Source organism: Moschus berezovskii, chromosome 5 (genome assembly GCF_049115385.1).
Source record: "Moschus berezovskii isolate FMDL1 chromosome 5, NW_MosBer_1.0, whole genome shotgun sequence".
NCBI lineage: Eukaryota > Metazoa > Chordata > Mammalia > Artiodactyla > Moschidae > Moschus > Moschus berezovskii.
The window spans coordinates 98,582,464-98,596,570 of record NC_142464.1 but is presented as its reverse complement, the minus strand read 5'-3'; the positions used below and the strand labels follow the sequence as shown (position 1 = coordinate 98,596,570).

The window sequence follows — 14,107 nt, the reverse complement described above, 5'->3', positions numbered from 1 at the left end:
TTTTTCCATATCCAGTTCTAACTGTTGCTTCTTGACCTGCATACAGATTTCTCAGGAAGCAGGACAGGTGGTCTGGTATTCCCATCTCTTGAAGAACTTTCCACAGTTTGTTGTGATCCACATAGTTAAAGGCTTTGGCATAGTCAGTAAGGTTGAAGTAGATGTTTTTCTGGAACTCTCTTACTTTTTCGATGATCGGATGGATGTTGGCCATTTGATCTCTGGTTCCTCTGCCTTTTCTAAATGCAGCTTAAACATCGGGAATTTCACAGTTCACGTACTGTTAGAGCCTCGCTTGGAGAATTTTGAGCATTACCTTGCTCACCTGTGAGATGAGTGAAATTATGCAGTATACTTTGAACATTCTTTGGAATTGCCTTTCTTTGGGATTGGAATGAAAACTGACCTTTCTAGTTCCTGTGGCTACTGTTGAGTTTTCCAAATTTGCTGGCGTAATGAGGGCAGCACTTTTACAGCATCAGCTTTGAGGATTTGAAATAGCTCAACTGGGATTCCATCACCTCCAATAGCTTTGTTCATAGCGATGCTTCCTAAGGCCTACTTGACTTTCGCGTTCCAGGATGTCTGGTTCTAGGTGAGTGATCACACTATTGTGTTTATCTGGGTTGTGAAGATCTTTTTTGTACAGTTCTTCTGTGTATTCTTGCCACCTCTTCTTAATATCTTCTGCTTCTTTTAGGTTCATACCATTTCTGTCCTTTATTATGCCCATCTTTGCATGAAATGTTCCCTTGGTATCTCTAATTTTCTTGAAGAGATCTCTAGTCTTTCCTATTCTATTGTTTCCCTCTATTTCTTTGCACTGATCCCTGAGGAAGGCTTTCTTATCTCTTCTTGCTATTCTTTGGAACTCTGCATTCAAATAGGTATATCTTTCCTTTTCTCCTTTGCTTTTCGCTTCTCTTCTTTTCACAGCTATTTGTAAGGCCTCTTCAGACAACCATTTTGCCTTTTTGAATTTCTTTTTCTTGAGGATGATCTTGATCACTGCCTTCTGTACAGTGTCATGAACCTCCATCCATAGTTCTTCAGGCACTCTATCAGTTCTAGTCCCTTGAATCTATTTGTTACTTCCACTGTTTAACTGTAAGGGATTTGATTTAGGTTATAACTGAATGGTCTAGTGGTTTTCCCTACTTTCTTCAATTTCAGTCTGAATTTAGCAATAAGGAATTCAAGATCTAGGACACCATCAGCTCCTGGTCTTGTCTTTGCTGACTGTATAGAACTTCTTCATCTTTGGCTGCAAAGAATATAATCAATCTGATTTCGGTATTGACCATCTTGTGATGTCCATGTGTAGAGTCTTCTCTTGTGTTGTTGGAAGAGGGTGTTTGCTATGACCAGTGCAAACTCTTTGCAAAATTCTCAGGACATTTTAGGAAAAGATTAAGTCATGAGAGTTCCAACTTTTAGTACTCTTAAAAAAAAAAATTCAGGGAGCTATCATGATCTTTGTGACATGTAAAGGTACAGTGAGAAATTAGCTGTCTATAACTCAGAATGGGGTTCTCACCAGAACCTGAGTATGATGACACTCTGATCTTAGATTCCCAGTGTCCAGAACTGTAAGGAATAAATATTTATTCTTTATGCCACCTAGCCTTTGATAATTTGTCATAGCAGCCCACATTAAGACATATATCATCAAATAAATGATTAACATGGAAAACTCAGCTTAATTTTGGTTCTTTATAATGTCACCACAGATTCAGTTCAGTTCAGTTCAGTCGCTCAGTTGTGTCCGACTCTTTGCAACCCCATGAATCACAGCACGCCAGGCCTCCCTGTCCATCACCAACTCCTGGAGTTCACTCAAACTCATGTCCATCAAGTCGGTGATGCCACCCAGCCATCTCATTCTCTGTTGTCCCCTTATCCTCCCACCCCCAATCCCTCCTAGCATCAGAGTCTTTTCCAGTGAGTCAACTCTTTGCATGAAGTGGCCAAACCATTGGGGTTTCAGCTTTAGCATCAGTCCTTCCAATGAACACCCAGGATTTATCTCCTTTAGAATGGACTGGTTGGATCTCCTTGCAGTCCAAGGGACTCTCAAGAGTCTTTTCCAGCACCACAGTTCAAAAGCATCAATTATTAATAGTTCTCTAAAAGTGATTCATTCCAAAATTGTTTTATTTCCTTAGAAACTGGTAACCTGCTGTTATTCTCTCAGCTTTAGAACATACATTTGAGAGTAAGCAGTACCAAAATCGGCTTCCCAGGTGGCACTAGTGGTAAAGTACCTGCCTGCCAATGCAGGAGACCCTAGAGACACAGGTTCAATCTCTGGAGTGGGATGATCCCCTGAAGGAGGGCATGACAACCCATTCTTGTATCCTTGCCTGGAGAATCCCATGGACAGAGGAACATGATGAGCTACAATCCATAGGGTCACAAAGAATTGGACATGACTGAAGCAATCTAGCATGCACACACAGTGCCAAAGCCACTTCCAAAAAATGGTTACTCTGACATATAATCTAGAGAATATAGGGCTTCCCTGGTGGCTCAGATGTTAAAGAGTCTGCCTGCAATGCAGACCCAGGTTCAATCCCTAGGTTGGGAAGATATCCTGGAGAAGGGCATGGCAACCCTCTCCAGTATTCTTACTGGAGAATTCCAGGGACAGAGGAGCCTGGTGGGCTACAATCCATGAGGGTGCAAAGAGTAGGACATGACTGAGAGACTAACACACACTGGAGAATATAAGTTGTCTGAGAACAGGGACGTGGTCTATCTGTGTGTGCCAAATCCCTGGTACCTTGAAGGTGTGTTGAGTGAGAAGTATGAACTGAGAAAACCAAATGTATGATTCAGTGGATGTATCACTGCTGAATCTAGATTGCTGTAGATTAATAATGTGTCAGATGCCACCTTCAGTGGGAGCTTTTGTTCCCATTCAGGCAACTATAAGGAATTACTTCTGTAATGTAAGAGTAACACTAGAGATTTATAAGTTATCCAGGATTATCATGCAAATGACCAGTGGTATGATTGAGAAGGTTGAGACCTGGTATGAGATGAATACACAAAGGAATTGGAGGACAGGAAGCTTACATTACAGAGGCATACAATTTAGTAGGGAACAACTAAATAAAAGTGCAAGGTAGTACAGGATTAAGAACAAAACGAGTAGGGCAGATTGAGACCTACTATGGGAGTTTGGAGAAGATGGGGACTATTGGGTGACAACAGATCTGACTGGAAGAGAGCTGAGGTCAGAAAAGTAATGAGAAGCTGAGTGGTAATTGAAAGGTGAAATTACATATTTCCAGGTTAGTACTCTAGTGGGAATGGAGAGAAAGGCTGAATAATGTGCACACTCACAAACACACACATACACTGTTTTCTGCCAGGTATTATGCTCAGGAAGTCTCATACATTAGCTCATGTGAGGTGATTATTTCATTTAATCTTTATAACAACTCTGTAAGATAGGTATTATTATCTCAGTTTTTCGGATGATAAAATCAAGTCTCACAGAGGGGAAGTGATTTGCCAAGATCCTAATTGTTTTAAGCAACAGAGCTAGAATTCAAACCTTAATCAGTCTAACTCCAAATCATAGCCTTATATAAAATATTGTACATAACATAAAAACAGCATGGAGTAAAAGGTAACTCTCAGGTTTTGAATGTAGAGTACTATGCATAAATAAGACATCTGGAAGCACCTATAGTAAAAGAAGAGAAAATATAGATAAGAAGCTGCTTTACAAAGCACTTCAGGAGTTTTAATTCCTTTATAGTAGTTTCTTATAAGAACAGTACCTTCTGTGTAATTCGGGACCCTCTTCTGTCCTCATATTTTGACTCTGCGTTCGAATTTTGAGGAATAGTTTTGACCAGATGGAGTCCTAAATTATAGGGTTCTTTTGGCTCTAGGAGAGATTTGTCTAGTGGAGATTCTTTTGAAGAATGCAAGGTAAGGCTATAACTATTTGGACCAAATCACAATTATTTAGAATATCATACTTTCCTTATTCAACAAACAATGTTGGATCACTTATTGAGTACATAAGGCCTTTTGGAATCTTTCCTCCTTCCTTTTGATCTGCTGTTCTCTTCCCATGAAAAGAGCCCCATTTTTTTTTTTCTGTCTACTCTCAGCCCTATATACACATAAATAGATGAAATTCACTGATCATTTCAGACTCATCTCAAAAGAATACCTTCACTCCTGCCTATTTGAGAACTCTTAGAGTCATAAATAATTCTCCTCTTTCTTTTACATCTAATCACTTAGCCAATCATTCTAACTCTCCTTTTAAAGTTTATCTACCATCTAACTACCTCTTAATACTTTCAACCATTACCATCTGGGTCCACACCCCATCTTGGATAATTTCTTACCTGGATAATTACAATGGGTTCTTAACAGATACCCTATTTATATCCTCACCTCTCTAAGGTTGATTTGTCACTCAAAAACCAGGATGATCTTGTTAAATGCAAAAAAATGCATAAATATCCTGCAATGGCTTTGGTGCAAATCCTCCAATGGCTTTCCACTGCACTTAGAGTAAAATTCAAATTCCTTTCCGTGGTCTGTAAGTCCATTCATGATGTGGTACCCCTGCTGCTTCCTCTTTATTTCCTAGCATTCTTTCCCTTATTTATTTTGTCCCCAGTTACAGTGGCCTTCCTCAACTCATCAAAACCAGCAGGCACACTGTACCTCAAAGTTTTCACATTGCTCATCCATGTGTCTAGATTGTTCCTGCTCCATATATCCACATGGCTCTCGACTTCACTTTGTTCAGATCAGCAGTTAGGCTGCTGTGACCATTCTTTCTCAACAACCTAAGACCAAAAATCTCTAGCCCTGCCCCCCCATCTTGTTTTATTCTTGTAACATTAAATACTGCCTAATATAGTATGTTATATATTTATTACCTGTCTTCTCCAACCAGAATGTAAGCTCTTTATAGGGAAGAACTTTGCCTGTGTCAGTCACTGTTGCATCCCAAGTGCTCATAGCAATGCCTGACACTTAGCATCCCCACCCCCCTGCATCCCACCTGCAGCCCTTCTGTGGCCTCCAGGGATTCCAGAGAGGGCCCTAAGCATCTCTCCCCTTCCTACCATCCTCCTCAGTATTTTTTAGAAAGGGCTATTGTGAAGAGCCAGAGAAGCACCTAGGCCTCTACTGTGTAGAGAATTATGGGCCAGAGAGAAATCACTGACAGGGGCTGGACTTGGCTGGTGTATCCCCTCCGCGGCTGGAGGTGTCCTGTTCCTGGGGTAGGTTAAGAAGAGTGAGTTATAGACCTAGGAATGGACAGACAGACTGATCCAGCATCTGACATTCTCTTTCCTCTTACTGTCCCAGGGTGGCTGGGCTAGATGCCCCCTTTTCCCTCTCTCTCTAGGACCACTCCACTCCTCACCTACAAATCCCTCCTCAAGTTCAAGCACAGACTCCATCATGAAAACTGTTTTCCCTGGTACCTTATGGAGTCGGTGCTGGCCCTGCTTCCCTCTGTGACCTACAGGGTAAGCTAATTCAGCTCCAGAAGGGCACTTGGCCCCATTGCCCTCCCAGACTCTCCATTCATCTATTGAGGGACACTTAGGTTATTTTCATATGTTGGCTCTTATGTGTAAAACTACACTAAACAAGACATATCTTTTCTGTATACTATTTTCGTTTCCTTTGGATAAGAGAAGTGGGATTGCTGGATCATAAATCAGTAGTGTTGATTTAGTGTAGCTGATACTATACATTGCTCTTAGCAGTAGGTTTTTGGCTATGACAGCAAAGCACAAGCAACAAAAGTAAAAATCAACAAGTGGGACAACATCAAACTAAAAAGCACCAGCAGAGAAAAAGTAACAACAAAGTGAAATGGCAACCTACAGAATGGGGGGAAATACTTGCAAACCACATACTGGATAGGAATTTAATAACCAAAATATATGAAGAACTCATACAACTCAATAGCAACAAACAAACAAACAAACCTCAAACAACTCAATTAGAAAATGGGCCAAGGAACTGAATGGACATGTTTTCCAAAGCAAATATACAAGTGACCAACAGGTACATAAAATGTTGTTCATTCATCAGAGAAATGAAAATCAAAACCACAGTGAGATATCACCTCACATTTGTCAGAATGGCTACTGTCAAAAAGACAAGAAATAAGTGGTAGAGAAGATCTGGAGAAAAAGGGAGCACTTGTGCACTGTAGATGTGAATGTAAATTGGTACAAACACTGCTGCAAACCGGATGGAGCTCCTCAAAAAATTAAAAATAGATCCAGCAATCCCAGTCCTGGGTATATATCCACAGGCAGGTTCTAACAGCAGGTGACTCATCATTCCTGGCTGGGCATACACACAAAAATCTTAGTCCCTGAACCAGGGGAAACATGTAGGCTTCTCTTTCTCAATAGTCAAAATAAGTGGTAAGAAAGCCTTAGGTGAACAGTGCAAAGAAATAGAAAAAAAACAACAGAATGGGAAAGACTAGAGATCTCTTCAAGAAAGTTGGAGATACCAAGAAACATTTCATGTAAAGATGGGCACAATGAAGGACAGAAACAGCCAAGATCTAACAGAAACAGAAGAGATTAAGATGAGGTGGCAAGAATACACAGAAGAAGTATACAAAAAAGGTCTTAATGACCTGGATAACCATGACGGTGTGGTCACTCACCTAGAGCCAGACATCCTGGAGTGTGAAGTCAAGTGGACCTTAGGAGGAATTGCTAAGAACAAAGCTAGTGGAGGAGATGGAATTCCAGCTGAGCTCTTTCAAATCCTAAAAGATGCTGCTGCGAAAGTGCTTTACTCAATATGCCAGTCAGCAAATTTGGAAAACTCAGCAGTGGCCACAGGATGGGAAAAGGTCAGGTTTCATTCTAATCCCAAAGAAGGGCAATACCAACGAATGTTCAAACTGCCATATAATTGCACTCACTTCACTTGCTCAAAATCCTTCAAGCTATGAACCGAGAAATTCCAGATGTACAAGCTGGATTTTAAAAAGGCAGAGGAACCAGAGGTCATATTGCCAACATCCATTGGATCACAGAAAAAACAAAATTTCAGAAAAAACATCTACTTCTGCTTCAGTGACTATGCTAAAACCTTTGACTGTGTGGATCACAACAAAAAGGAAAATTCATCAAGAGATGGGAATACCAGACCATCTTGCCTATCTCCTAAGAAGCCTGTTTGCAGGACAAGAAGCAACAGTTAAAACCAGACAAGGAACAAGTTTTATTAAAGGCAAAATGAGGACTGTAGCCCAAAAGCTATTTCAGATAGCTCTGAGAAACTGCTCCACAGAGTCTGGGGAAAGGTCAGTGATTTTGGTGAAGGGGAAGTACGTGTAATCAGGCATATATATTTTGTTGAAAGTTGATGCTAGTCTCATGAAAATTACTGCTAGTCACGAGGAGCAGATGTCACCATGAAGGGTTTTAGTGGTTTTCTAAACATGAGGAGATGCAAGAATTGGGCTCGTAAAATCTTCTGAAAATCTCTATCTGAAGACCTGTTCTGCCAGTTTTTCCCAGATCACACAGTGCCTCATTTCTGTCTCCACCCTGAACTCCTTTCAGGGAATGTTGAAGGTCAGCAGCTGCAGCAGCTCATGATTTAATCCTTGTGGAAGCAGATGGCTAGTGCCAGTGTGTAGTTGGCATAACAATACCTACCTTATAGGGTTATCATAATAACTGAATCAAAATTAAACAGTACATGCTTATAGGGTTATTCATATGTAAAAGGCTGAGAACAATACCTAGTACCCTGTAAGCACTTCACAAACATTGGCTATGAGAGCACAGAAATAAGAGCAGGAAACCCTAGTGGATGAAGGAAGATGCAGTTTAGAGGAAAGTATATCTAAACCCAAAGAAAAAATCTGACCTCAAAGTCAAAAGGAAATAGGGTGTTTTTATGTTCTCTTTTGTCAAGAACTACAGAAAGTGTGATGCAACCTTCATGTTTTATTTGATATAAAATATCAGTCTTCTTAGAGAGAAGCCTGATTTTAAAATGAGGTCAAAACATCTAATAATGAAGGAGAATACATATAGGCATGTGTATTTTCTTAGAAAGAAAGTAGACTAAATGGCACCTGGTTCTATAAATCATTGAATTTGTAAAATAATCTGCAATTATTTACATATTTCCAGTAACACCTAAAGGGGGTCATGGATGAAATTACTCTTTAAAAATCATTCCCATTGAAGTAATCTACTTGAAGTAGGTCATCCTGTTTCCTTTATTAGTGAGCCAAGATTTCTTCAAGGACCATTTACTTCAGCTCTGCATTTTACCTGTATCTGGTTTATCTGTCTTGGCTATAGTTATGGTGAAACTTTCATCGATACTCACAGATCAGCCACAATTTCCCTGTGGCAATTTACAGCTGACTGCTACCTGTAAGTTTTGTAGCAGAACCCACGTGAAAGTCCCTCCCTCTCAGCTTTGGGATCATCCCTCACCTCAGGTTAAGTCCTGATGAACAATCTGAAGAGCAGCATGTCAAAACCTATCACTTGCGTGCTCCTCTGGGTGACTGAGTCATGGCCTCACCAGTAAGGCCTTCTTTACCGAGTCCAGGTCTTAGGGCTCTGGCTCCATGAACCAGCAGGGCGACAAGAGTAATATTATAAATCACATAGGTGTGTTTTATGATAGGGTCAGAAAAACCTGACTTTCTGAAAGTTTCTGTGTTTTTACACAGTCACGTGGCAACACTCAGCTGAATGTCCAAGATGCACCAAGTGTTAGAGCTGGAAGGAACAACTGCCGTCATTGCTGTCAACTGATGACAACATTGCTGGTCAGAGAGGCTGCTAAGTTAATGGGTTGCAATAATAGGCATCAGAGCACCTCTTCAGTCTCTTAGCCCAGTGCTCTTTCTTATATCTTAGTCTCTCATGGTCATGTCCTTTTTTGTTTCATTATATAGTTAGATACACATAACTGTAATTCAATAGATACTACCAAGGGATTGTATATCTATATGTGACAGCATATGCACCCACCCCACAATGCTCATTTTTAAAAAATGTTTTCATAAAATCTGAATTGAATGAAATATCATATAGGAGAAGGGTCTTATAAAACACTGCCAATTGCCAGCTAGGTAAGCTTGCCCCACAAGCATAGTCAAGGTTGTGAGCTGTGTTTAACATCCTGCTTTCTAGAGTTGAGCTGGTTTTCACGTGCTGTCGATGCCATCTGGATGCATCATAAGTGTGTGGTAATTTTGCAATAAACACATAGTAACTATAATGTAACCTAGAAGCAGAATGACTGCAAAAAAAAAAAAAAAAGGTCGACTTTTAAAATGAAATCTATCCTTACTTGAAATTTCAAGTTGAGAAATTCAAATATATTATAGATATCTGACATTAGTGATTGAACATGAAAAATTAAATAAAGAAAAGAGGTCATTTCCTAAAGAGGTCAGTATGGACACACACATACAGACAGACACACATGTTCACTTGGGGAGACACCTTGTTAGGTTGGCAGGGCTCCATGAATGACAGCCTGTGAGGGCAGCAGATAATAAGGTCCATTTGTACTTTGCTCTCTTCATCATTCTGTCTCCAGAGCTTTTGTCTTCAGGTTTCCCTTTTCTTTTTAGCACCAGGCTTAGCATCCCTACTTGGACCTGGTCCCTGATGCACCCTGGAATCTCACATTCAAGGGGCCAATACCTTACTCAGAAGGACGCTTCTGAGTCTCTGCATAGTCATTTGTATTATATACCACGACAGGACTTGGGCAAACCATCAGCTAATGACCAGATTCCAGGAGAAAATGTGAAGTTTGAATTATTTTTTAAAAGAGCATGATTTTTCCTTTCAATTTTTCTGTAAAGACACACTTTCAACGTAAGAAAGTTCTTGCATGACCCTGCTTTTTTGGCCAGAATGACCAATCCAATATATAAAGTATTTCTAATATGAAAATCCGTTCCGTTCCGTTCAGTCACTCAGTCGTGTCCGACTCTTTGGGACCCCGTGAACTGTAGCCTACCAGGCTTCTCCGTCCATGGGATTCTCCAGGCAAGAATACTGGAGTGGGTTACCATTTCTTTCTCCAGGGGATCTTCCCAACCCAGGGATCGAACCCGGGTCTCCCGCATTGGAGGCAGACGCTTTAACTTCTGAGCCACCAGGGAGGCAATATGAAAATATCTCTATTTTATTATATGCATGTATTATTAGACAGCTAAGATTCCTAGATTATACTGAAAAGCCCAATGTAGGTAAGTATTTGACAAAGATACTAGAAGTAAAATTGGATTAGGGGTCAGGCATCTAAAAATATATCTATCTCGGGGTTAAGTTTCTTCATCTATACAGCTAAGGCATTGGGTTAGAATTTCTTTTGTTCCTACACATTGGCTGCTTTGTCTCCTTCATTGGACACAATAATGTTAACCTAACTCCTCTTTCTCAACCTCTTTAAAATACAAGTGAGTGATATTGACTTGAATTATCCAGGGAACTATTTAGATCTGAAATATAGTGAGGGCTAGCAAACACATCCCAAGACGCCTTCTGGCTCTGAGAATGAATGGCTGAGTATAAAGCATGGATGATGAAGGACAGAGATACACTCCCAACAGTCAAAACAACGCTCACTAAGAAAACTGCACTGCTGCTGCTGCTGAGTCACTTCAGTCGTGTCCGACTCTGTGCGACCCCATAGACGGCAGCCCACCAGGCTCCCCCGTCCCTGGGATTCTCCAGGCAAGAACACTGGAGTGGGTTGCCATTTCCTTCTCCAATGCATGAAAGTGAAAAATGAAAGTGAAGTCACTCAGTCATGTCTGACTCTTCACGACCCCATGGACTGCTGCCTACCAGGCTCCTCCATCCATGGGATTTTCCAGGCAAGAGTACTGGAGTGGGGTGCCATTGCCTTCTCCCAAGAAAACTGCATTACAAGGAATTTAATCTTAAAACTAAATATTAATGATGTCATTATATTTTTCTCCCAAGAAGGAAGAGGAGGAAAGAAAGGATAGAAGGAAAGACAGAAGGAAAGAAAGAAGGAAGGTAGGAAAGAAGAAGTGAAGGAAAGAAGTCAGGCAGAAGGAAGGAAATATGTGAGTGTCTTTAAACTCTTTTCCATCAGAGGAAAAATTAATGTAATAACTAATAATAATGCCCAAATCTGGGCTTCCCTGAGGCTATGGTTTTTCCCGTGGTCATGTATGGATGTGAGAGTTGGACTGTGAAGAAAGCTGAGCACCAGAGAATTGATGCTTTTGAACTGTGGTGTTGGAGAAGACTCTTGAGAGTCCCTTGGACTGCAAGGAGATCCAAGCAGTCCATTCTAAAGGAGATCGATCCTGGGTGTTCATTGGAAGGAATGATGCTAAAGCTGAAACTGCAATACTTTGGCCACCTCATGCGACAAGTTGACTCACTGGAAAAGACTCTGATGCTGGGAAGGATTGGGGGCAGGAGGAGAAGGGGACGACAGAGAATGAGACGGCTGGATGGTATCACCGACTCGATTGACATGAGTCTGAGTGAACTCCAGGAGTTGGTGATGGACAGGGAGGCCTGGTGTGCTGTGATTCATGGGGTCACAAGGAGTCGGACACGACTGAGCGACTGAACTGAACTGATGCTCTAGTGGCTAAGAATCTGCCTGCCAATGCAGGGGACATGGGTTCAAACCCTGGTCCAGGAAGATCCCACGTGCTGTGAAGCAACTAAGCCCATGTGTCACAACTACTGAGCCAGAGCTCTACAGCCTGTGAGCTGCAACTACTGAAGCCTGCAAGCCTAGAATCTGTGCTCCACAAGAGAAAGCACTGCAGTGAGAAGCCTGTGCAGCACAATGAAGAGGAGCCCCTGCTCACCGCAACTGGAGAAATGTCTGTGAAGCAATAAAGATCCAGCACAGCCAAAATAAATAATCTTAAAAAAATTATAAAAAGTAATGCCCCAATCAAATAGAAAATCTCTCCTTCAACTATCAAAACATGCAAAGTTGAACCTCTGTTTTTCTTCACTTGTCCAAAGAGATGCAGTTTGTTACCTTCAAAGTCCACATCTCCAACGAGTTTTGTCTTTCCTGTGATGGGGTCATGGACATAGTTGATACCAACGTCGATTACAGCAGCACCTTCCTTAACCATATCAGATGTGATCAACTTTGGGATACCTAGAAGCGAAACAGAATTGTAAAACACTGGAAGATACTTAAACTTTGTCCTTGAGCATAACAAAGATTTATACATCTGGTATTTTTGTTGTCATGGAAAGGTAGCACATGAGGGTATCGCTGGATGAAATCCTGCTAGGGTTTACCCTTTCACCTTAGAGATTGCTTAGCAGACTTCAAATGGACCCAGCTTGAGCAGCCTCCTTTATATCTCATGTACTCTAAACCGCATGGGGAAATTATGGAGATAAAACAGGCTCCTGCTGAGGGTGAGTGCAGTGGAGGGAAAAGAACTAGGAAGATGGAGGCAGAGACAAGGAAGCGAGGGAGGGAAGGAGGATAAAAAAGACAAAACATGAAGATGGTAATATTCATTTTTCTCAGGGTTGTGGTAAACTATAAAGTGCTGTGCACAAAGTAGTATCTTATCATTTCCAAACATGAAAGACTATCCTGCTCTGATTTTTTCTTGGTTTCTTTGATTCATCATGTCTGTGTATACTTGGAATGGTAAGAAACAGTACATTCTACTCAGTGTTTCTCCATTCGAATTTGAAAGATAGCTCTACAGAAATGTGATGTCACTACCTATTTTTTATAACTCTTTTAAAATTTTATTTCAGGTGCAACAGTACCAGCTAACAATGGCTTCAGTTCAGTTCAGTTCAGTCGCTCAGTCGTGTCCGACTCCTTGTGACCCCATGAATCACAGCACGCCAGGCCTCCCTGTCCATCACCAACTCCCGGAGTTCACTCAAACTCATGTCCACAGAGTCAGTGATGCCATCCAGCCATCTCATACTCGGTCGTCCCCTTCTCCTCCCGCCCCCAATCCTTCCCAGCATCAGAGTCTTTTCCAGTGAGTCAACTCGTCGCATGAGGTGGCCAAAGTATTGCAGTTTCAGCTTTAGCATCAGTCCTTCCAATGAACACCCAGGATCGATCTCCCTTAGAATGGACTGGTTGGATCTCCTTGTGGTACAAGGGACTCTCAAGAGTCTTCTCCAACACCACAGTTCAAAAGCATCAATTCTTCGGTGATCATCTTTCTTCACAGTCCAACTCTCACATCCATACATGACCACGGGAAAAACCATAGCCTTGACTAGACGGACCATTGTTAGCAAAGTGATGTCTCTGCTTTTTAATATATTATCAAGGTTGGTCATAACTTTCCTTCCAAGGAGTAAGCGTCTTTTAATTTCATGGCTGCAATCAGCATCTGCAGTGATTTTGGAGCCCCAAAAAATAAAGTCTGACACTGTTTCCACTGTTTTTCCATCTATTAGTGCTCCTTTTTTTTTTTTTGGCTATATATTAACAAATCATTCCTAAACTCAGTGTCTTAAACCAACAACTTATTATTATGTTCCACAGTTGTGTGAGTTGACTGAGCTCAGCTGGATGGATCTTCCTGGAGGTCTTTCATATAAATGGAGTCAGTTAGTGGCTGCAGTTTGAAGCATTTCAACCTGTGACATCGCTGGACCGAGGTGGTAAATTCACAGGCCTGCAGTTGAGCTCATCTTGGGATGCTGACTAGAGCACACAGATGTGGCCTCTCCATGCAGCTCGGACTTCTCACAGCCCTACAGCTGGCTTCCAGGAGTAAGTGTTCCAAGTGGCAGGAAATAGAAGGCACCCATTGCTTGAGGATGGAACCTGGAAACTAGCACGATGTTGTTTCTGTCATATTCTATTGGTCGGACAGTGACAGAATCCACTTAGATTGAAAAGGAGGGGTAGAGATGCCACTTCCCAACGGGAGGAGAATCAAAGAATTTGTGTCCATCTTTATTCCATCAGAATGCCTCTGGAGGACACTGTGTCTGGAATGTGATTTACTCACTTTCACACTACATCCCTTAACCAGAATAGGGTAATCTGTTTGTATCATCAGAGGCTTTCTTCTATCATCTGAATATCC

General features: G+C 41.4%; 1 protein-coding gene across 2 annotated transcripts in view; it reads right to left on the bottom strand.

Annotated features, from left to right (window-relative positions):
• The window catches only part of MTHFD2L (methylenetetrahydrofolate dehydrogenase (NADP+ dependent) 2 like), a 149,655-nt gene that overhangs the window by 17,511 nt on the left and 118,037 nt on the right, over nucleotides 1-14,107 (bottom strand). For both annotated transcript variants that reach the window (XM_055434444.2, XR_016037456.1), the window contains one exon: nucleotides 12,055-12,180. In XM_055434444.2, the coding sequence (XP_055290419.1) occupies nucleotides 12,055-12,180 (126 nt within the window). Of the gene's footprint in view, nucleotides 1-12,054; nucleotides 12,181-14,107 lie in introns of those variants that run through there.